Here is a 25,867-nt window from a genome sequence, read left to right as displayed (position 1 = left end):
TTCTCTCCGAGATGAGCCTGCGGAGCCAAAGCCTGAACCTAACACCAAGAAAGCGCTGACCTCCAACCTTGGAATGGGAATTTCCAACATATCACCCAACCTTGCTCACCACAAATCAGCCCCAGAACTGTGCAGCAAGGAGCATTTGATTTCAAGCCTCAAATCAGCCTAGAAAGGGCACGGCTACTCACTTTCTCCAGTGACATGAGGGACTACTACAGGTCGAAGGCCGAATGGGTGGACCTGCAGCAACTAGGCAACCCACAGGGAGCAGAAGCTGTGAGAAAGTTTCACCTACTAAGCAGCCTGCATGAGAAGGTAAAAAAGGAACTTCTTCTCTCCAGCTGTGGTTCCGCAGATGACGTGTTCAGACTGCTGGATAACAAGTATGGGAACATGCAGAAGATTGTCTGGCTAATCACCAATGAAGTCCAGGCTCTTCCCTCTCTTAAAGGCAACAACCCCAGGAAAACCATTGAACTGACTCAGGCCGTGGAAAGAGCGCTTTGCAGCCTTCAGATCCTTGGAGAAGAGGATGCCGTAAAGAATCGGGTGGTCTGCCAGTCTCTGGAGAGCAAGCTTCCCAGCACACTGAAAAAGGAGTGGATTGTGCACAGAACTAACCCTGCTAGCGGATACTCTCCATCGAATCACTTCGACTGCCTCCTCGACTTCCTAAAGAAACAGGAAGCAATCCTGGAAGAATTGGACCAGTTAGAGCCCACCTCCATTTTCCCCCAATGTTGCCTCAAAATGGCACAAATAAATTCTTTAATCGATTGCAAACAGGTATTCTTTCCTCTTCAGAACTATTTGAATCATATTCATAACTGGATGTGTAACAAGAAACCATATTCTCCGAATCTGAAGCCATTGTTTTGATTCACAAGCAATGCAAGACGTCTTGGCGTGGCGTCACGAACTGGGGCGGGACTTTCTGAAAATGCCCAATTCGCTACTCAATTTTTTGCAGATTTTGGACACTTTAAGTCATTTTTATTGGTGTCTTGCATTTGACTAAAAATATACTGCGTGTTTTGGGTATTTTGGATGCTATAAAGCACAGGTGTCAAAGTCAAGGCCCGCGGGCCAAATCCGGCCCGCCACATCATTTTTTTCGGGCCGCGAAAGCAAATCAAATTTGTTAAATTCCATGATGATTGCTAAAATCTGAGCCAAAATTTCATATTTTTGGATGTTAACCACAATAAAAGTCATTATTCTAGACTTAAGATTTGAAAACGAGTTATTCATTAATTTGCTGTGTGCTCTATATGTAATATTTGAAGGGATTTAAACATTCTAATGGGTTCCCCAAATTCATAACGGCTCTCGAGAGGAAACCATAACTACAATGTGGCCCGCGGCAAAAAAATGACTTTGACACCCCTGCTATAAAGCGTATTTCTGGTGTCAGTTAAAAAACAAAAAAGTGACGTTGATTGTCCTTTAAACCTTTGAAAATACTTGCACTAAACTCCTGACACCCCAGTAGCCTCTTAGATTGACAGGGGGAACTGCCACTCCATCTGACTTTTTCACTTTGCCATGCTTATGGTACAGTGCAATACTGATCTTGCAAAGTAAAAGTGGCTTTACTGGACATTTTTAATCAAATCTTACGATGAAGATGTTATGAAAGACATGACAGGAAAATGGTCCTCCGTTCATACAGAAAAGATGACAACATTTTTGCGCATGAAGACATCAAGCTGAAGCACTATCTGGTGGTAAGTGGTTAGGGTCCTTACAAGCACATCGCTGTTTGTCTTGAAGACAAGCCTGGGCGTGTCCTGAGTAAAGCTGTGCTGGAGTAATTTCCCACCACGGCCATCGTCGTCTCTCGCCTGGGGGGGAGAAATAATGGCTGCTTTTTATGGATGGACAAAATGAATAAGGCAACAGAGGCAACGAGGAAACTCAAAAATGGAAAAAAAATGGAACAGAAATGGTGACTTTAACATGGGTAAATACTTGACTTTGGTTTCAGGGTAAACCAAGAAAAAGTATTTCAAACTTAAATGTGGGGCATTGGAGGTGAATGTTCATGCATTGGTGAGCAGTGAGTGCGCTTTCAAATACCCATTCATCTAAAGCCAAATAAAAAGCATATGTAATGATAATAAAATGTAAATGATGCCAACACTGTTTAACTCTATGAAAGTCTCTTTAATCTGAATAATTTTCCACTTAATTTAGGTTTGTACTGCAGTGTCGCCAAAAGCCATCTTTAAGAAATCTCTTCATTCATGCTAATTTATGTAATCATTTAATATTCAGAGGATCCCATTTAGAAGTTCAGTCTAATATATGCAGTCAAGAACTCAATATTGGCCAAGGTGCCAAGGAGCACAAAACATGTTTAAAAAACATCAATTCACTCTTTTATCAATTTATCCATTAAAATGAGGTGAACCGACAATTCGTTTTTAAATAAAAAAAGAGGAGATATATAAACAATTTATCGATGAAAAGGTTTCTTCAGCCGTCATCTGTATAAACAATTTATGTCCAAAGCTACAAGTGTAGCGGTGACTGGCCATTTGTTTTCACTTTTTTTAATGACTATATTAATGGCAGAGAGTCAAGATCTCAGTGAATTGATGTCCTTGAGGGTATATAGGTGCTCACCCAATCTGCACGTGCTTTGTGGACTTGGAAAAGGCGTCTGATCATGGTACTTGGGCAGTACAGTGATACCTTGGCTTATGAACTTAATTGGTTCCCAGACTGAGTGTGTAAGGTGAAAAGTGTGTATCCCAAAAATTAATTTCCCATAGGAAACCATTAAAATGAGAATAATCCGATCCCAGGTCCCCATCTAACAATGTTTTACTTTCTAATTTTCTAAGCCTTAAAACTAAACAAAATATCCCTTATGTCAGGGGTCGGGAACCTTTTTGACTAAGAGAGCCATAAAAGTAAAATATTTAGAAATGTTTTTCAGTGAGAGCCACACACACGCGCGCACACGCACACCCGCGCGCGCACACACACACACACACACACACGTACACACACACACACACACACACACACACACACACACACACACACACACACACACACACACACACGCACGCACGCACACGCACACGCGCACACACACACACACACATTTTCAACAAAATGTACAAATGTATTATTTAAAATAACTTTGTGATAGTACTCACCGTTAACATGAATGGTTTTCTGTTCTTCACTATTGGTCAAAATCCAGCCAAATGATCGGAATGAAAGTCAACTTGCCGGGTCCATAGGCGAAGTTACTGCTAGCTAACCTGCACATGGCTCATTAGCTTCCATACTTGCTATATTGCTCGTATATTGATGCTAACGTTAACATGGGGCTTGTTAAAATATCACTGACATTCGACTGTTTCATCGATGTTATTGTTTCATTGCAAATTAGATTAGCGAATCCTCCGATGCATTCAAGCTGGAGTGTACTCGTCATTTTTTTTACTCATCGGGCTCATTTAAAGGGGTGCTTACCTGTTTAAACATAACAGCCAGTATCTTCCAATCAAAATTGCACTTTCCACCAACCTGGGTCAGTGTCATCCAATCAAAATTGCGCTTTCCGCCAACTGCAGCCCCAACAGGAAATGAACGGTGAAAAAGCGAGAATATGTATTTAGTTTTATCTGTGATATGCAATCATCAAAAGAGCCATATATGGCTTGTGAGCCATAGGGTACCGACCCCTGCCTTATAATATGTATAATAAGATGATATTATAATTAAGGAAATAAACTGTACAGTATAATAGAGTCGTTTTATTTACCTTTGTGATGGTCGTTGATAACTCAAGTGTCTCATGGAGCTCTGGGTTGTACATTAGTACATTAGTTATGATATTGCAACACCAACAGATTCAAGCAGAGACACGAGAAACATCATTAATAGCTCATTCCCTTGCTTTTTCATTTCAAATTGAACTGATGGCTAGTGCGGGTTATTTGCGGAGCCTGATTGATGGGAATTTTAACCTTGACGTCTACACTCTGCCTTTGAAGTATCAAATTTCACTGTTTTCGATTCATTTTGTCACCCTCTCTGCCGTCTGCCTATCTCTTTAATGGTTAAACCACCTCCCCTCACTGCTGCGTTCTTGACCAATCACATGGCATTAAACGAAGACTGGGGGCGGGGAATAGAGGACAAAAACAAGCCGGCTGCCATTTTCTCTTAGTAGAACGGGCTCGTTCGTGAACGACACATTACTCATTGTGGCAGCTCCGTGTGTATCCCGAAAAATAGTTTGTATGCCAAGGTAAAAATTTCAGAAACTTAACGTTCGTAAACTGAAAAGTTCGTAAGCCAAGGGGTTCGTAAACCGACGTATCACCGATGTATGGGGTACAGAACCTCCTGATATGGACTGTCATGTCCCAATACCATGATGTCAGAGTTTTGTTCGCATTGCCAGCAGTTAATCAGGATCAATTCCAGTGAGGATTGGATGGTGCCAAGGCTGCTCTTTGTCACCAATTCTGTTCACTGATTCTGATCACTTTTATGGACAGAATTTTTTGGCAGAGCTGAGGCAGTGTGGGTGCCCAGTGTAGTGGCCTCAGTATTGCATCTCTGCTTCTTGCAGATGATCCAGTGCTATTGGCTTCTGGAGCAGTTCTCAACCAAGTGAAAAGCAGTTGGGATTAAAATCAGTTCAGCCAAATGTGAAGAAATGGTACTCAGTCAGAAAAGGAGTGGCTTCCCAGGGTTGGAATTAAATTTTGCCCCAAGTGGAGGAGTTTAGGTATCTTGGGATCTTTATCATAAGTGAGGGCAGGTGGGAACAGGAGATCGAAAGGCTGATCGGTCCTGTATGGCAAGCTGTGTATTGGTCTGTCACGGTAAAGAAAGAGCTTAGCCAAAAGGTGAAGCCCTCAATTTACCAGTCGAACTACGTTTCTACCTATGATCACAAGCAATTGGCCGTGACCAAAGGAATGAGATCCCAGATACAAGCTGCCAAAATGATTTTTCTCCGCAGGGTGTCAAGCTTCTCACCTTCTCTCTAAGAGAGACCCCTCTTAGAGAGAAGGTGAGAAGCTCGGTCATCGAGACACTTTTCCTCCACGTTGATGAAGTTTGATTGTGAAAACATGTAGTGACAGAAAGTACAGTACAGTATATCCATTGAAGGATATGGGATCTGAAACACAGTTCAATAGATTTTACAAAGTATGTACAAAGTAAGTAGTACTTATATGAGAAAGCAATGAACCGAGATACGTAGTTTTGACACATGGGTTAACTGTTTTGAGAGCAATATAGGCTTTTGTCAGTAATCCATAGTGTTGTGTCAAACCATCCATACTATTTTTGGAAAAAGCATTAAATATGCAGGTATGAATGCAAATCAGTCAAAGCAGTTAAGAAGGATTTTTGCAATGTTGGTGGTTTCTTGTCTCAGAAATGGATCTGGTTCGAAGCATGATTGAGCTTTATCTGTCAGGCTCTCTATAATGTGCTCAAAATCACACATACGCATACAGAGATCTGCAGACAAGTATGCACCCTCACACTATTATTTCCATCTCCAGTTTGTGCTCTGACCCTCTGGCCCCGCGCCACTTTATTTGCATATTGTACTAATGAGGTGTTGCCACTATGAACGAGGAGTGAGGTGTTCATCGGAAGACAGACCGACCGATAAACAGACATGCAGACAGGGGTAGGATGGACTGACGGACGGACGGACAGACAGACAGACAGAAAATGACAGACAGGCAGATATGCCAGCTGCTATTTCTACCAGCTGGCATCTGGGTTCATACATGTGCAGGTGTGTGTGTGTGCGCACTTTTGTCTGTGCGTGTGCGTGTGTGTGTGCGCGTGTGCATGCGCTTGCTTGTCCGTCTCCTTGCAGCAAAGCTGTGTTTGAAAAACGCTCACATGCATATTCCAGAACAAAGTACAGCAGAGCTGATCTCATATCCTACTATTGCATTCATGGATGACACAATATTACTGAACAGCAAACTCACATGAAGAGACAGCTAATTTTGAGCATTTTTCCACTATTCATTTGTTCATTCGTTTGTTTGTTTGTTCGTTCATCAATGTATTTCACTTTTTCGTCACTAAGGCCGCGGGGTGCTCGAGCCTATCCCAGCTGCCTTCGAACATTAGTCGGGGGACACCCTAAACAGTTTGATTGCCAATCGCAGGGCACACAGAAACAAACAACCACACGTACGGACAATGTTGAAGTGTTCAATCATTCTGCCATGCATGCTTTTGGAATGTGGGAGGAAACCGGAGGTCCCGGAGAAAGTCCATGCGGGCCCAGGATGAACGTGCAAACTCCACACAGGAAGGCCGGAACTGGAATTTAACCCACAGCCTCTGCACTGTGAAGTCGACGTGCTCACCACTTGACTACTGGGCCACCCCCGCTAAAATCAAGTCACTCAAAATTGTAATACTATTCAGGCATAGTACTATACTTGTACTGCATGTAATTCAAAATGCATTACATATATAAACGTATAAATCCTAGAGGCATGCCCGGGAGGCCCGGGCATGCCTCCCGGGCATGCCCGGAGGCACCTCTTCCAGGTGCCTCCGGGCAGGAGGTGGGGCAAACCCTGAACTGGTTGCCAGCCAATCACTGGGCACACAGAGACAATCAACCATCTGCTCTCAGACTCACACCTCGGGACAGTAGAGTGTTCAATCAGACTGCCCATGCATGTTTTTGGAATGTGCGAGGAAACCGAAGTACCAGGAGAATCTCACAATCTGGTTGGTGACCAAAGGGTGGCGCAGTCGGCCCCGCCGGCACCTGCACAGGTGTTGGTCGTTCCAATCCGTGGCAGACTGTCACATTCTGGTTGGCGACCTACGGATAGCGTTGACGGCCCCGCCCTCAGTTGGGGTTGGTCGTCCTCATCAGTGGCAGTTAAAAGGACTCCCAGCACGACCATTCGGTGTCGGGTCATTGAATGTGTTTGCTTCACCCCGTCAGGTTTATTTCATCTTGGCAGATTTTTACTCATGGTTTTCTTTGATACTTTGTACTTTTCTGTTCGGATGACTTTGATGTTTTAGATTTTGTTCCTGCTGACTTTATTTTAATACAATTTGTCAAATACATCCTGCTGCTCCCTCCTGCCTGCTTTTTTTAGGATCCACAACCATCATCAACACCTCGCAATCTGTGACAGAGAAAATACAAGCAGGCACGGGGGGAACATGCAAACTCCAAACAGAAAGGCCGGAGCAGGAATTGAACCCTGTATCTCTGCATTGAAAGACCGATGCACTACCTGTGCAGAAATCAGGAGAGTAAAGTATTTTTAGCCATCCCTGCATCATCGCAATATTGCAAAAATGTGTCATTTAGTTTAGTACACATTGGGAAGGACGGAAGTTTTTGTTTCCATTTTACTTGAACGAGTTAGAAAATAATAAAATGCAAACACCTAATTAATGAGACACACTTGGGTCATAATTTGAAGAGAATAACTGGCAGCAGCAAGATAATCACCTCAATGTCCCAAAACTGTGAGAGGCAGGCCTGTGGGCTTTCTCGCCACCATAGTAGACATACTTACAGCAAGCACTTGACTCATTCAGCTTGCTTCCATGCCGTGTCGACCACAGGTTGGGAGAGAAGTAGCTTGTGTGTTTGTGGTGTGTGTTTGTGGTGTTGTGACTGGCAAGACACAAAGTTGCAATCTGCACCTTTGTGCCCGGAGGGATCTTATGGTGGGGAGATGTCCATCTGGGTCTGAGGTCTCCGCTGAGGGCTGAGGTAAAGTGAGTATCCAATCACAGGACGCGTACATGTCATGTTCAACGCGAGGCCCTCTAGCTGTGCCAACTCGTGATCTGATTAGCTATCGCACCTATACATCAACTACATGTGCCCGTTCATGTACAGCGCACAGACGCCCTCACTGTTGATTCTGAAGGCGTCGGTCAGATTTAATTCAGCCTGGCGACACAAGCTAGCTGAATTCTCTCATCTCATCTCATTTTCCGCACCGCTTATTCCTTATTAGGGTCGCGGGGGTTGCTGGAGCCTATCTCAGCTGTCTTCGGGCACGAGGTGGGGGACACCCTGAATTGGTTGCCAGCCAATCGCAGGGCACACAAAGACGTACAACAGTCACTCTCACACTCACACCTAGGGGCAATTTGGAGTGGTCAATCTGCCTGCCATGCATGTTTTTTGGAGTGTGGGAGGAAACCGGAGGACCCGGAGAAAACCCACGCGGGTCCAGGGAGAACATGCAAACTCCACACAGGGAGGCCGGACCGGGATGCGAACCGGCGACCTCTGCACTGTGAAGCCGGTGTGCTAACCACTCGATTACCGGGCCGCCCCCGACTACCGGGCCGCCCATAGCTGAATTCTGATTGGATTAAAAACTCTGACCTAAAACTACAACACTGAAAGGAGCATAACCAAATGGATATAATATAACATCAAGAAAACAGTATGTAGAATAATTATATATATATTTAGAAAAAATACTTTTTTAATGAAATTGACTTTTATTATAATTATGATAATGATGTCTGATTATGTTAGGCCAGCAGAGAAGGCCTTGCTGGCTCTGACGGCCCACCACTGTCATATTTATATATTTATAATTTGGGGAGGATTTTTAAAACAATATTCTAAATGCATTAATTTGACTTGAATAATTTGACATGTCTTACAATAAAATAAAGACGGAGAGAAAGGGATAGAGAGAGAGAGGGAGTGAGAGAGAAAGTGAGAGAGAGAGAGAGAGAGAGAGAGAGAGAGAGAGAGAGAGAGAGAGAGAGAGAGAGAGAGAGAGAGAGAGAGAGAGAGAGAGAGAGAGAGAGAGAGAGAGAGAGTGCATTGTACCTCGGGGTGTCACACGTTTTTTGTCACGGGCCACTTCGGAGTTACGGCTTTCCTTGGTGGGGCATTGCTAAAATTTCAATGTTATTTATTACCCATGACAATTTGGCATTTCAGTACATATTTCACCAACAATCATGATAGTGGACACATATGATTTGCTCTCACGGGCCACATCTCATGACATGGGGGTTTGGATCTGGCCCTTGAGCCTTGACTTTGACACCTGTGCTGTCCACAGAAATGAGTAATGGATTCTGACATTTAAAACAATGACAATGTCAGAAATTTGTGTGTGTTTTTTTTTCTTCTATTAAAAAAACAATATAGGATATTGTGTTGATGTTGGTATGCAACATTAGATGATAACAATATAACATAAGATCAGAAAGTAAATATTTCTTTGAAAATTGAGAAATTCTCAATTTACAATGAAAGGGAGAAGTAGAAGAAAAAAAATTATAAAATGAATATAAATGATAAATATAAGCACATTAAAATGTGCGAGTGGGGTTGTATTCAATAGCCTGACAGCAAGAACAAGAAGCAGCAAGAAGAAAGGTGCGGTACCGATTTGAAAGAAGCAATATTTTGAAATTTCAGGCGGATGATAATAGTGATTCACTCAATAATTACTAAATTACGTATTGTAGTGCTTAATAATATAAATATGTACCCATGAGAGCGCGTCTTCATACAGTCATAGAAGTGTGCATGAGGGTATTGGGGTACATTTTGGGCAGTGTAACATGTAGACAAAATTCCATTTGCATACACACCTATGAGCAATTTAACTCATTCAGTTGCTTGTTCTGTAGCCACAAAGGGACATATGACTTCCTGTGCCGGTCCCAAGCCCGGATGAATACAGAGGGTTGTGTCAGGAAGGGCATCCGACGTAAAAGCTTGGCCAAAACAAACATGCGGATCAAACCTCTAAAGATGGAGGACACTGATTCGCTGTGGCGACCCCTTGAAGGGAAAAGCCGAAAGGAAAAGAAGAAGAAAGATCTGCAAAGGTGTGAGAAAGTAGCGGCCATCTATACCTGAAGATTAAGTTTTTTAGATGAGACAGTTAAGTTGTTTTCATGCAACATAAACCAGTCACTGGCCGCCCTCCAACACAACCACCCCCCTGCAACACGCTTGAACATCTACTTGTATTTTAGGATTCCAATAAAACATGCAAAAAAATATCACTTGACGCAGCAACAAATGAATTACTGCCAACTTCTCTCATCTCATTTTCCGTACCGCTTATTCCTCATTAGGGTCGCGGGGGTTGCTGGAGCCTATCTCAGCTGTCTTCGGGCACGAGGCGGGGGACACCCTGAATTGGTTGCCAGCCAACAACAGTCACTCTCACACTCACACCTAGGGACAATTTGGAGTGGTCAATCTGCCTGCCATGCATGTTTTTAGAGTGTGTGAGGAAACCGGAGGACCCGGAGAAAACCCACGCGGGTCTGGGGAGAACATGCAAACTCCACACAGGGAGGCCGGACGGGGATGCGAACCGGCGACCTCTGCACTGTGAAGCCGGTGTGCTAAGCACTCGACTACCGGGCCGGCCTACTGCCAACTTGTTTTTCCAATAAATCTTAACCGAATTGCAGCAAAGGCTTCCCATATTTTAGATATATTTTATTATTTATTTCATTGTCCATTATTTTATTTGCTTTCTGTCTCAAGTGGACGATAACGTTTGCTTCTCAAAATGCACAACGTCATATTTGATGTCAGTTTTTACAACTGTAATAGTAGTAGATAGAGCATGAAGAATCTCTTTCAAAAGCAGGTTTCGGACACAGAACATTATGCAATCCTAATTTCCCATAACCCCAAAAAATGTATCGATCCATCCGATTTCTGGTTATCCTCACAGGGATTGTGGGGGCAAAAAAGGTAGTACTTACACAAATATTAAGTGTACTTGTAAGTAAATACATGTAGTAACTGTGCTCCAAAGCACACCATCAAACAAATTAAATTTGTTTTCATTTTATTTATTCAATTGTTTTGTCCATCTTTTATGGTCTGAGTAAATATGCTAAGACACCAAATAGTCGTCACTTAAATTGCCCATTCACTTAAAAAAAATATGTATTTACTTGAACGGCCACCCTGCATAAATTGCACAGCATTTGAAAAAAGTGGCCAGCATCAATGATGAAGTGAGACACCAATTTCAGGATTTGCAACTTGCTTGGCTAAAACTTATGAAAGACTTGATTTTAAGTTTACTTAACTTGACAATTCATTCTGTTTTCTTTGCGAAATCAGAATTTTAAAGATCATATGCCTTTTGTTTTGGAAAGAAAGTTTTTTTTTTTGCGGAGGATACTGGGTCATCTCATCTCATCTCATTTTCCGTACCGCTTATTCCTCATTAGGGTGGCGGGGGTTGCTGGAGCCTATCTCAGCTGTCTTCGGGCACGAGGCGGTGGACACCCTGAATTGGTTGCCAGCCAATCACAGGGCACACAAAGACATACAACAGTCACTCTCACACTTACACCTAGGGACAATTTGGAGTGGTCAATCTGCCTGCCATGCATGTTTTTGGAGTGTGGGAGGAAACCGGAGGACCCGGAGAAAACCCACGCGGGTCCGGGGAGAACATGCAAACTCCACACAGGGTGGCCGGACCGGGACGCGAACCGGCGACCTCTGCACTGTGAAGCCGGTGTGCTACCCACTCGACTACCAGGCCGCCCGATACTGGGTCATGCATACCGCAAATGCTGCTTGACCAGAAGATGTTTACATCTGCATTAAAACACTAACATGCACGGACAGAAAACCATGTTGCATCCTGGCTCGATGAAAATAATTGATAGAATTGATAGAGACTGAGTTGGCAGGATAATTCCCGAGTTGTGACAGCAACAGAGGCCAATCTCTTTTCGTCAATGGATGCTACAGCTGCGTGTTTCCTTTCAACATTTAGCTTGTAGTCGACGTGCACGTTCCACCATGATGTCCCTGATCCACTGGTGGAAAGACGCTTTGATCCTCTCCTCTTTCATCTAGAACTGCTTCATGTAACAATGAGGGTACAGAAAGTGCTTAAGAATGAATGACTCTCTGTGTCTTTGTGCTGTCATATTGTTTGTTATTTAGTTTTTTATTCTTTTGACTTCAAGACGGCGCCGCGAGAGTGGCTGCCTTTCCAGCAGCTCATGTATTTTGTTTTTCTACTTTCATTCCTTTCATCACTTTGCTGCTGTGAAATCTAAATGTTTCCACTGTGAGACTAATAAAGGCAAATCCAATCCAATCCAATCCAAATGTGAGTACAGTATTTTCTGGTGTACTGTATAGGCGCTTTGGAGTATAAGGCGCACGCTCAATGAATGGTGTATTTTCAATCTTTTTCCATATATAAGGCGCACCTGACTATAAGACGCACCTTCGATTAATGAAAAAAGGTTTCCAAATATAATATATGAATACATAAATGTTTTCCAAATATAAGGCACACCACATAAGGCGCAAGAGTAGAGGCTGGGGTTATGCAATACTTATTCTACAATCAACTGTCAGTGGCTACTGACAGTAGTTGCAAGATCTGTTGTGGCTCAACATTACTTCATATATAAGGTGCACCAGTGTATAAGGAACAAGGTCTTATGAAGAATGAAGGCTTTTGGGTGCACCTTATACACCGAAAAATATGGTATGCTTGTGCCGAGACTGCTATCGTGCTTCCGCATTCCCCAGCGGCAAACACCAGTAAAACCAATAAACAGTTTGTAAAATCTAGAACTTGGGACTTCAGAATGTTAAAATAAAATACATTAGCTTTGTTAATACAGTCGTGAAAAGGGCAATGATGAAGTGAGAGGGATCAAATCGTCAAGTCAGTGATGACATTTAGACAACGAACAACAGTGGAAATAAAAATAAATAAATAAATAAATAAATAAATAAATAAACAATTTGCTGTCGCGAATGCTCCTTGTTGTGCTGGTGGTGATTGTGTCGATGAATAATGTACTTGAAAGTAGACAAGCAAGTAAATAAAACACAGGACAATGCATACTCACAGTGTAACTCCTTAAATATCCCAGCTTTATTTCGTAAAAGACAGAGAGGAAATTGTTTAACCAAATGCTGGTGAAATGAGAATAGCTCAACATCAAAACTGATCAATGCTATCCAGAAGCAACAACATTGCCTGCGGGTGTTTTCATATTCAAAGAATCAGAATTTTGTTTATTCCCCAAATGCTCTCGGGTGAAATGCATTATGCATTCTGTATTCAGGCAAACCTTGCAAAAAAGATGTATAAGAGAGGTGTTTAAAATGCACATTGCTGGCTGACAGTTAACAGAGCAGGTACCCTATTCAGAAAATCGGAACACTGCTTTTCAACCAGATATTACATCGCTCATTTATCAAAAAAGACAGTACTTCTTCTTTTCCTTTCGTCTTTTCCCTTGAAGGGGTCGCCACAGTAAATCAGTGTCCTCCATCTTTAAAGGTTTGATCCGCATGTTTGTTTTGGCCAAGCTTTTAGGTCGGATGCCCTTCCTTACACAACCCTTTGTATTTATCCGGCACAAGGAGACATATGTCCCTTTGTGGCTACAGAACAAGCAAATCGCTTAGTAAAAGGCTCCCAAACACAAAATAGTACCCAAAAAGACAGTACACCATGAGCAATTTTGCAACTGACACAGTAGGAAAACATTTCACGAGTCTTCCATTCATAATCAAAGATTAGAAAAACACAATTAAAAATGCTAATACCGTATTTCAAAACGTGCTCTGAGACTTATGTTGTGTATGCATATAGACTTCAGAAGGATTTTCCTTCCATCTTTTGACCAATATATTAACCCCTAATAGTGCTTTCATTTATCTGATCATGACCAATATGATGATCCCTCACTATTTTCAATTTGTCTTTTATTCTCTTTTCTTTTTTTTGGACACTCAATTATATAGTCTCACAACCAAAGATTTGTAAGAATCAGGTCTGCAAGCTGTTCATCCACACCCCCTCCCAAAAAAATAACAACAAAAAATGCAAAGGAATATCATGCTGCTGTCTTGTGCAGCATAAATTTGTTGGAATTTTTTTTACCTTGTTCCTCTTGAAATAGGCTCTCCGGCAGGCAGCAAAGCATTTCTCGCTGCAGAAACTCTTCAGCTCACTCCCCATGCTCAGAGAGTAGCGTTTGACACCAATTTTCTGGCACCAGGCGCACATGATCTGGACGCTGGTTGCATCTTCATCTGTTGGAAAAACATGCAGGTGTGATGATTACGGATAAAGTCAGTGGGGAAACAAAATGAATTGGCTAACATTTATCTTCGGAGAAAAAAGGATATTGCGGTACCATGAAAGATTTTTGGTCCAGTCCTACATTGGTGTGTGTTTTTTGTATGTATTGACATCTTTCACAAGAGTTGCTTTCGGAATACACAGTAAAATACTCAAAGGGCAGATTCCGAACATTACTCACACACACACACACACACACACACACACACACACACACACACACACACACACACACACACACACACACACACACACACACACACACACACACACACACACACACACACACACACCGACGCACAGACACACACGCACACAAAGTTCCCACTTAATTTAGCAGAGGCGCAATGCAAGGGGCTGGGTCAAATCTGTTATTGTACAGGTCTGGATAAATGTGCAGATAAAGGAAACCATTTATATATTATATTATTGTCCTTCATAAGTGTAGAATTCACCAAAATAATAATAATAATAGGAATTGGATGTAGTCAAAGTCAAAGTCAGCTTTATTCTCAAATATGCTAATATGCATGACATACAGCACGGATGAAATTACTGTCCTCTCGGACCCAGCGTGCAAGGCACTTATAATGACTTTGACAAACATAATAAACACGAAAATGGTAATTTGCCGGGAGAGAGAGGAGCCGCTGCGTGTTCACGCGCCGCCATCTTAGGGAAAAAGAAACAATAATAGTAATAGTAATAGTAATAGTAATAGTAATAGTAATAGTAATAGTAATAGCAATAGTAATAATGTCTCAGTGCAGCTTTGTACCAATATTAAGTTATAATTAAATTGGATATTAGACTCAACAAAGGTAAAAATAGGCAGGCACCAGTTGCTGACTTCCTTTTAACGAGTGGTGGCTTCAAAGATTGTAGTCTTTTTCCTGGGTGTGGTTGAGATGCCCTTTCCTTCTGACATGTTGAATTTGTGTGTATGCCTATTGAGTGCATTTTTGTATACATTTGAGAAAATTGATAAACTTCCACAGATGTTCAATGGAGAGCGTCGTGAGGACCAGCATCATAGTGTGGTTCAGCTGCTGCAAGGCCACAAAAAGAAAGGTTCTTAAATGGATGGTCAAGGCTGCTCCAAAGAGAAAGTCCCCTGCTACCAGCAGAGAAGGAAGTTAGTTTTCTGCATCATCAAGATCCCAACACAACCCCCACACACCCTCTTCCATTCTTTACCCTCAGGCATGAAGCTGGGTTGCATCTAGTTTTAAGAGTGCATGCATATTCATCCCCGCACATTGAATAATTTATTATTGAATACCTTATTACTTTTTTCAAGACCAAATTGACCTCATAAATCCATCCATCCGTCCTTCCATCGAGCCATCCATCCATTCATCCATTTGTTTAACGATCCGCTGATCCTCACGAGGGTCACGGGGGCTGCTGTAGCATGTCACAACCGGGCAGTAGGAGGGCAACACTTTGAACCGGTCGCTAGTCAGAGGACTCAGACAGATGAACAACCATCCATACTCACGGTCATACCTAGGGCCAATTTACAGAGTGTGCAATGAGCCTGCCAGGCATGCTTTTGGAATGTGGGAGGAAACCGGAGTCCCTGGAGAAAACCCACGCAGCTCTAAGGAGAACATACAAACTCCACACAGTGAGGCCAGTGCCTCTGCACTGTGAGGTCAACGCGCCAACTATGGGACCATTGGGCTGCCAACGTCATATATAACATATGAAGTCCAATCTTCTCACATTTTCATTGTTTTGTAATTTCACCTTTGCAGCATTGCATGATTTGCACACTGGCATGGTATGTGAACTACACACAAGATGACCGCAGGCGGGAATCAAACACACGACTTCTGCAATGTGAGGCAGACTTGCTAGCCAGCCAACATCCACCCAACATGAAATTTACTGGAATAGAATACACTACTATGTAGATCCCAAAAGTTAAAATAAAAACTCTGAACTGTACTCAGTTTAGAAAAACAAAAACAAAAAAAACACATTAGGTTACTGACATTATCACCATATAAAGCACAACCGACGCCTCCGGACAAGTTGTGTCCATAATTTGTAAAATCACTTCAAATGACTTCTACTGAGCGTATTTTACAAAGATTCCACCACATATAGCTATATTTTACGTTTTAAGACTTGCGCTGAATATTCAGTAAGTCTTGTTTTCGAGTTGATGACGATGCCTGACATGATGTCACGTCTGGAACACCCCTGACTGTGAAAGCGACGCACAATGCATTTTGGGTACTTTGTTTGGTCTGAAAACTTCGTGTTGATGACGAAATTAGATGGAAAACACATAAATAACGAGATGGTGAATCGTTGTGTGTTGCACCAAGGCTACTATTTGATTCTAGTTGACACAAATTCCCAGCAGACAAATCAGTCCATTTCCAACCGAGCTTGGGCGCCATCCTGTGCATTTTCTGGGACGCTACATTGGAGTCCTGATGGCTGGAATTGATACGCAAGTACGTATTTAATTGATAGCAAACATTTATGCTTTCCTCTTCAGAACTATTTGAATCATATTCATAATGATGAATAACAAGAAAGAATATTCTCTGAATCTGAAGCCATTGTTTTGATTCTAGAGCAAGGCGAAGACGTCCTGGCGTGACGTCACGAACAAGGGGGCGCGACCTTCTGAAACTCGCAATTTCCAGGGTCATTTTGAAGTAGTTTTGGGACACTTTAACTCATATTTATTGGTTTTGCATTTGACTAAAAATATCAGCCTGTGTGTTTTGGGTATTTTAGATGCTATCAAACGTTTTTCTGATGTCAGTTAGGAAACAAAAAATGGTGTTGGTTATCTTTTAATATATTAAGAATAAAATATACTTTTAACCTTAAATAAAGGTCACACCTATCGACTAATGTAATGTACAGTAATTAATTTCCGGTTCTGGTGTTGCCAAAGCGATGAGTTAAAATAATTTTCACTTATTAAATTGTCAGCTATTGTGACTAGTGTGAAAATATAGAAGTGATTCTATATGTAACGGAGTTGTGATCAAAGATTAATAAATTATGACGGAAGTGACGCAACGGCGCACAGTGTGGCACTAAGTCCCGCCCATAGTATTCAGAACTACTTGGACGAGACTTATGGTGAGTCCCATTTCTCTGATGGTCTGGATTAACGCGCATTTTCATGACAATATCTTATTTTGTTTTCCCTTTTGTACTGTCTAGTGCAGGGGTCGGGAACCTTTTTGACTAAGAGAGCCATAAAAGTAAAATATTTAGAAATGTTTTTCAGTGAGAGGCACACGCACGCACGCGCGGCCACTTTTCAACAAAATATCAGAATGCATTATTTAAAATAACTTTGTGATAGTACTCACCGTTAACATGAATGGTTTTCTGTTCCTCGTGATTGGTAAAAATCCAGGCAAACGATCGGAATGAAATTCAATTTGCCGGTCCAGAGGCGAAGTTACTGCTCGCTCGCCTGCACACGGCTCATAAGCTTCCACACTTGCTATCTGCAATCTACTTCTCGCAGAAGTATGTTGATGCTAACGTCAACATGGGGCTTGTTAAAATGTCACTGACATTCACCTGTTTCATCGATGGTATTGTTTCATTGCAAATTAGAATCAGAACATTTTCTCTCCGGTGCATTCACGCTGAAGTGCACTAGTTGGGTTCATTTAAAGGGGCGTTTACCTGTTTCAACATGACGACCACTATCATCCAATCAAAATGGCGCTTTTGGCCATTCTAGGTCAGTGTCATCCACTCAAAATTGCGCTTTCCGCCAACTGCAGCCCCAACGGGAAATGAACGGCGAAAAAAAACGACAATATGTATTTAGTTTTATCTGCGAGCCATACGCAATCATCAAAAGAGCCATATATGGCTCGCGAGCCATAGGTTCCCGACCCCTGGTCTAGTGTTATCTACCGTATTTTCACGACCAAAGGGCGCACCGTGGGAAAAGGCGCAGTCTCATTTATGTGTGCCATTTCTGTATTTAACACACACATTGGGCGCACCGGATGAAAGGACGCAAGTCTTATATACCGGTACATATCCTCTACTGCCATACGTACGTCCGCCTCACAACAACACACAGGCATACAAGTATGCGTATTTAAAAAAACAGATCGGGAGCAAAACTGAGTTTGGTAGTGCTTTATTTATTAATTACAACGGAATAACATTTGTAATCATCACTCAATATGCGTCGGCATGGTAAAAAGGAGCACATTATCAGTACCGACTTTTCCGAAAGCTCGAACCACCATGCTAGCAGACACGTTAGCCCAAGCATCCACAATCCAAATCCAAACTGTGGCGTAACATCCAGCCCTTTTCGTTTGCCTTACGAATGACGCCTGCTGGAAATGTCTCTTTAGGCAAAGTCTTTCTTTTAAAAAATCACAATCGCCGGGAGTTTCTCTCCGTTAGCATGGCAGCCTTTTTGCCAGCTTTTCAGAATAATTCACCGGACGTTGCTGCGCTACAGTAGTCCCGGTCCGCATGGAAAAATCGCAGTTTCATAAAACGCCAACACCAAGACGGACCTCCTTGGAAATGTTCAAGTTCATGTTTTTCATTTCCTCCGCTAGCGTTACTGCTCTGAGCGGGACGATGATGGTCGAAACGCTCCTTCCGCTCGCTCTTAGCGCGCCGATCCATTGCTCGAATCTTTCCACCAACTCCGGCCACCTTGCCTTATGTCCGCGTATTATGTCACGGCCGCTCCATTCCCATGTTCCTCGGCGTAACTGATAGCCTTCAGTTTAAACTGAGCTTCATAACCATATCTCTGCCATTTTTAGGGTTGTTAAAACAGCAATGTTCTGCATAAAGCACATACCTGTTCGTTTATACACAAACCACGCCCACAGATCCCCCCACATGTTCTCTCCCACGTCCTCCTCATGGTGGTCTCTAATATGTCCGCACTACAGGGCACACCGCACATTTTGAAAAAAAATCTGAGACGTTTATATGCGCCTTATGACCGTGAAAATACGGTAATTAGTTCCCTTCATAGTGCTTTTCTGTTGTGCAATTAATCACAAGACGAAACCCATCCCTTCTGCCATACTGTGTTGCAGGTAATGATTGTGTCATTTCGTTTTATAGTACAATATTTCGTTTCGTGTGTCGTGTTTCATTTGGCCGTGAGGGTTAGTGGCGTGTTGAACTGTCCCGCCATTATCCAGCGCACCACGTTTTTGCGCTGACGTCTCCGTATATGATGCATTCAGGGACATCATGTAAATAACAGTGAACTTGTGTTGTATTCTCTTTTTCTGTAAATAACCACTATACCGGGCAAACAGGTCTGTGGAGGATGCAATCAACATCGGACTGCACCACATCCTCGACCACCTTGACAACACAGGAACCTACGCAAGGATCCTGTTTGTGGACTACAGCTCTGCGTTCAATACCATCATCTCAGAACTCCTCATCCCCAAACTTCTCCAGCTTGGTGTGTCCCCCACGATCTGCCAGTGGACCCTCAGCTTCCTGACAGGACGGACACAACAGGTCAGACTGGGAAATATATCATCCACAACACGAACCACGAGCACTGGAGCCCCGCAGGGATGCGTCCTCTCTCCATTGCTCTTCTCTCTCTACACGAACGACTGCACCTCAACACACCCAGCTGTCAAATTCATAAAGTTCGCAGACGACACCACGGTCATCGGTCTCATCAAAGACGGCGACGAGTCTGCGTACCGACAACAAGTGGAGCAGCTGGAGCTCTGGTGCAGCCGTCACAACCTGGAGCTGAACACGCTCAAGACAGTTGAGATGATGGTGGACTTCAGGAAACATCCATCACCACAGCTACCCCTCACACTATCCAACTGCCTGGTGTCAACCGTTGAGACCTTCAAGTTCCTGGGAATCACAGTCTCCCAGGACATGAAGTGGGAGGTCAACACCAACTCTATCCTGAAAAAGGCCCAACAGAGAATGTACTTCCTGAGGCTGCTAAAGAAGCATGGCCTGCCACAGGAGGTGCTGCAACATTTCTACACGGCTGTCATCGAATCCATCCTGTGTTCTTCCATCACCGTTTGGTTCGGGGCCGCCACAAAAATGGACAAAATCCGACTTCAACGGACAGTTAGGACGGCGGAAAAAATCATTGGCACCGCACTACCCATTCTCGAGGACTTGCACACTGCAAGAATCCAAACTAGGGCGCGGAAAATCCTACTGGACCCTCCGCACCCTGCCCACCACCTTTTCCAGCTACTCCCCTCAGGCAGGCGCTACCGATCCATGCGCACCAAATCCAGCAGACATTTAAACAGCTTCTTCCCCCAAGCCATTAACTCTTTGAACTCTTTCAACAGTAGCCAAAATGGAACTGTATAGTGCCACTTAGCAGTTTTTTTGACAACGATACTAGTGCAGCGTGTTCTACCGGAAACAAATTCCTTGTGTGTCCTACATACTTGGCAATAAAGATGATTCTGATTCTGATTCTGATTCATGGAAAATACGACATTGACTTCCCGCCGAAAAGCCAGCTGAGAAAGAGAACGGGGACGAACTAAAATCCCAGTTGTCCGGACAGCAGTCATTTTTCACTCAACATACTTCAAAAGCGAAAGCCGCCAACCGAAGCATTGTTCCGGGTGAGTCACGCCATCGTTAAAAACAATAAGTCCTTCCAAGACGGAGAGATGGTAAAAGAAGCATTCGTTGAAGCAGCTCACTCCGTGTTCAGAGACTTTAAAAATAAGGGAGAGGTATTATCTTCAATCAAAGCTCTGCAGCTGTCAAGACATACAGTTACGCGGCGCTGTGAAGCCATGGCTGAGGATTTAACCCAGCAAATGTGGAAAGACATCGGAGATTGTGAGTGTTCTCACTGCTGAAGTCCAGGGCTCATGGGCAGTTCTGTAACTTACTCACACAGGAAAAGTACCCCAAAATGAGGAAATGTGCTACCTCCTTGACTGCATTATTCAGCGCCACTGATTTACGTGAGTCAGCCTTTTCCTACATGAAGATCATTAAGTCCAAATACCGTTCCACCATGAATGATGAACATTTATTTGGAAATGTGCTTGAGGCTGGCTGTCAGCAGCTACTGTCCGGACTATGCATCCCTGGTTGATTCAATTCAGTGCAAGTAAACTCAGGTAATTACAAAAAATGTTAATAGTTATGTGCTATTTTATTATGTATCATTTTACTTATGGTTTTATTGTTATGTGCTTTGTTTTATTGTTTTTATTGTAAAGTGTCCTTGGGTGTTTTGAAAGGCGCTTGAAATTAAATGTATTATTATTATTATTATAGTTATGTATAATGTTATGTATATGTAGTTATTATGTGTGTTGTGCAATATTGGCTTATTCAGTTATGCAAGGTACATCAACATACATTGTACATACAAAGAATCCTTAAAACATTTGAAAATAATTATGTTTTGCATTTTTGTCGTGGGTAGATCATTTTGACTTGGTTGTTTTTATAAGTCGCTTGTATGCTGAAAAGGTGTGAGCACCCCTGCACTATACGATCACACATTGTTCATTCTGTTTTGTTATCTACAATGTTTTGCACATTAAGAACTACTTGGACGAGACTTATGTTAATCACAAGACGAAACCCATGCGACTACACCCATCCCTTCTACCATACTGTGTTGCAGCAATAAAAGAAATAAAAAGACACATCCACGCGTCTGGTATTATTAAGACAGCAGAATCATGGAGCTCAAGACAGTCACTGTTGTGACACCGGTAACATATACCACCAGTGATGTGCAGTCAGGGGAGGCAAGTGAGGCAGTGCCTCACCTGTCATCATGGAAACCTGTCATGGAAATATCAAATGAAAAAATAAATTAAACAGTTACAGTAAAGTCTCGTTATATCGATATTCAAGAGAGTCCGAAAAAATATCGATATAACCGGGACTATCGATATATCCGACCCCGTTTGCATGTAATTTTCTCCGTGCGTGCATAGAAATAGTATCGATATAACCAGGACTATCGATATATCCGATATCGATATAACGAGACTTTACTGTATATGTATTTAGTGATTTGTACTTTAAAGTTCTTGTCCCTTTAACTTCACCGTTTTTGGATTTTCTTTCCAAATCGCTGAATTTTCACATTTACCGTAGCCGGCTGAGCCTCAACATGGATTGCACAATCACTATGCTAACTGTGCTGTATTGCTCTGCAGTGAGACCGCATTGCTGTCCTTCTGCATATCGCTATTAAAGCGTTCAAACACGTTTAGTATATCAACAAAATTTCTACATTACTGTACTACAGTGTTTATTTTGTTTTATTTTTATCAAAACTCTGTGCGTAGGTGAGGCACACAGTTCTCCCGCCTCATGACAGGGGGCGCTTGAGATTCCAGAGATACTTGCGAATCCACGGCTGCAGAATAATAGAATTAGGGATCGCAAGCTACAGTAAACAGTTAGCAAGTAAAGTGCAACCCTCCAGTCATTTTTTCGTGTTGCTTGCCATCATTTTCAGAATGGAGGATTACATATATAAATTGAAAGAATTTTCAAAACTGGACTTTCAATCGAAGCAGGAGATAATAATTAAAGGACGACCAACACCGGAGCTAAAAGGTTTGCTTCAGACAACGGGACAGAATACTCGCTCTTTTCAGACGGACTGGTACACACGAAAAGGCTGGCTGTGTGGATGTCCAGCAAGAAACTGCCTTTTCTGCTTTTCCTGCCTTCTGTTCTCAACTTATGACAATGTCTGGACTCGAATGGGATATTGCAACCTAAAAAATTTAGTACGGAGCCTCATCAAACATGAGCGGTCGACCGCGCACATCCAAAGTCAAATCGCGCTAAAAACATTTGGGATGTCCAGGATCGACTTGGCTTTGGATGAACAGCGAAGACTCAACATCAGCATCCACAATGCTAAGGTAAAGGATTACATGCTTTCGCTGAGAAAGATGACAGGCTAGCGAGACATTTGGAGACATCCACTGTATTTTCTGGCCTGTCAAATAGAATACAGAATCGATTTAATAGAAGCAGTTGGTGATGTCATCAGAAATGACATTAAAAAGGAGATCGGTGCAGCCCCATTTGTTGCTGTAGAAGTAGATGAGACAACAGATGTTACAAACAATGCTCAGATTTCGGTCATATTACGGTATGTAGCTACATCTAAAGCAGGCTGCGAGGTGAAGGAAGCGTTTTTGGGCTTTGACGATGTGAGTGAGGATAGACGCGCTCCTGCCATTGCTGAGTACGTCCTCAGAGCGTTGGAGAAGTATGACTGTGCTGATAAGCTTGTAGCTCAGACATATGATGGAGCCGCTGTAATGGCCTCAGAACTTAATGGTGTGAAAGCTAAAATTAAAGAAAAAGTGCCCGAAGCCATGTTTACGCACTGTTAAGCACACACACTGAACTTGGTGCTCTTGCATTCAGCGAGGTGCATGCCCGAATGTCGCACGTTTTTTAAAACAGCTGAGGGACTCGCGGCATTTTTCAGCAAGTCCACAAAGCGCACTCACTTGCTGGATGATATAATGAAGCGCCGTTTACCCAGAGCAGCACCTATAAGATGGAGCTCTAACTCCAGGCTGCTGCAGACAATAAGCATGCACCAAAATGATCTGCGCACATTATTTCGGGTAATGACGGAAAATCCCGACAGCTGGGATAATGACACGCTGATGATGGCAGCAGGATACGATCGGTGGCTGTCAAAAGCATCAACATGCTTTCTCCTTATGGCATATGAGGACATTTTCAACGAAACTGACGCGCTTTTTAGAGTGCTACAAAACAAAGTGATGGACATTGAATATTGTGTTGCACGCATCCGCGACACTGTTGCGGCTCTCGAGCGTATGAAACTGAAGTTCGACAGTTTCTGTGACCGATTTGAGCAGAAATGCAGCGCACTGGGCCTGACAGAGAGTGGAGACAGACATTCGATTAGATGTGAACGAGTGTTCTGAAACATTCTGGAGAACATAAGCTGACAAATGAAGGCCAGGTCTGATCATTTCGGTGAGCTGGCTTTTCTTGGTGGACTGCGCCAAATTTGGGGAAATGACGCGATGACGCGAAACTGCAAAGCCTGTCAAAATATGCCAGGTTCTTTGACTTTGTGAAGCTAACGGCAGATCTCGTTGGACTGTATAGCTCACAACCAGTGAGGGATGGATGTAAATCTCCTGGACAGCTTCTCAGCTTTTTGGCCCAGAAGGATCTGATTGAAACTGTTCCTGAGGCGACAAAGTTGCTCCAGCTCGTGCTCACTGTTCCAGCTACTACAGCAGGTCATTCTAAGCACTGAAAAGACTGAAAACATACAGTCGGAACAGGACTGATAAAGGACGACTTTCTTCACGAGCAGTGATCTCCATTGAGACAAAGAGACTTTTAAAAATGAAGAAAGATAAGGAAGGCTTCTACAAAGAAGTTATCGATGCCTTTCTTCAGAAGGAGCAGCGCATGGACTTCATTTACAAGTAAAGGTAACACGATAATAACTTTTTTTTAAATTATTTTTTTCTATGCTACAGTTTGTATATATTACGAATGCTGACATGACATTTTAAACAAAACACGGTAACTGTTGCCAATCAAATGGTGAATAAGCTACTCTGTAGAGTTCATATGTTTGTAAATCTGACTGATGATGTCAGTGCCTCACCAGCCATGAACCTCACCGCACGTCACTCTATACCACATTTAGCTTATGTTTTTGGGGAACTAGATGGTGTGGCATATGTAGCACAAAGATTGATTGAGAACTGCAAGACAGACTGTTGATTGTGCACATTGTTGTTTTTTGTCTTTTTTTAAATCAAGATTGTGTTGATTTTATCATATTTACTGACAACATTTACGGGCCAACATCTATAGCATCATGTGCCAAACTGACCATTAACTTTTGCCAAAAATTGCCACCTACTTTCCACATATAGCTGACACAAATTCCAAATTTGACACAAATCCATCCGGCCCCGTGAAACCAAATCTTATGAATCTTGTGTTCTCCACAATACTTATATCAAGCCTCGCATTAAAATGTGCATAATATATTTCTGCTCTCATTAAAATGTATGTAGCTGCAATGTTCCATGCAGTTAGTGTGAACAACAAGTAATTTTAAGTAACCTTCGGTGTCACTGAAAAGGCTGTGACCAGTGATTAGCTGCCGGCTTTTAATGCTGATACTGTTCAGGTAAGTGAAGAAAGACCCTTTGAGAGTCTCTCAGTTTCTCGCAGGTTTCACATTATGGCTATGCGGATGGGAAGAAAAAAATCGCAGATCCATTAGTCTCTTGACCCAGCTAACCCCCCCCCCATCACATGCTAGCCAAGTTTTTCACGTCTTGTTGAGATTAACACATAGCACATGTCGGGTCACCTCATTTGAATTGAAAGAATAACTCGTATTTCTTTTTAAAAAGCACTGCTGGGTTCTTAACACTGTCACGTTTTGCAAGGTGGTGATGGCGGGTGCGGATCCCAAAAAGCAGGCAGGAGGGAGCCGGAGTTTGTTTGACAAATTGTATTAAATTAAAGGTCAGCAGGAACAAAATGTAAAACCTCAAAATGATCTGAACAGAAAATAGTGTCAAAAGAAAACCAAGTGTAAAAGTCCGCCAAGGTTAAACAAACACATGCACAGCATACAATGCATACACAATGCATACAAAGCATGCCGCAAACAATGAACCGACACCGGATGGTCGTGCCGGGTGTCCGTG

The 25,867-nt window shown here is 42.6% G+C and overlaps 1 protein-coding gene across 2 annotated transcripts in view; it reads right to left on the bottom strand.

The window, feature by feature from the left end:
• sobpa (sine oculis binding protein homolog (Drosophila) a) overlaps positions 1–25,867 on the bottom strand; it is a 58,757-nt gene that overhangs the window by 19,307 nt on the left and 13,583 nt on the right. Inside the window, exons 4-5 of one of the 2 annotated variants that reach the window (XM_089004820.1) lie at positions 13,944–14,095; positions 1,752–1,847 (exon numbers count right to left, since the gene is read on the bottom strand). In XM_089004820.1, the coding sequence (XP_088860946.1) occupies positions 1,752–1,847; positions 13,944–14,095 (248 nt within the window). The remainder of the gene's footprint in view (positions 1–1,751; positions 1,848–13,943; positions 14,096–25,867) is intronic. The other variant, XM_089004821.1, reaches the window with a different exon arrangement.

This window comes from Hippocampus bargibanti, linkage group LG09, assembly GCF_051943395.1.
Source record: "Hippocampus bargibanti isolate YZ-2025 linkage group LG09, ASM5194339v1, whole genome shotgun sequence".
Taxonomy (NCBI): domain Eukaryota; kingdom Metazoa; phylum Chordata; class Actinopteri; order Syngnathiformes; family Syngnathidae; genus Hippocampus; species Hippocampus bargibanti.
This window is presented reverse-complemented; position numbering and strand designations above follow the sequence as displayed.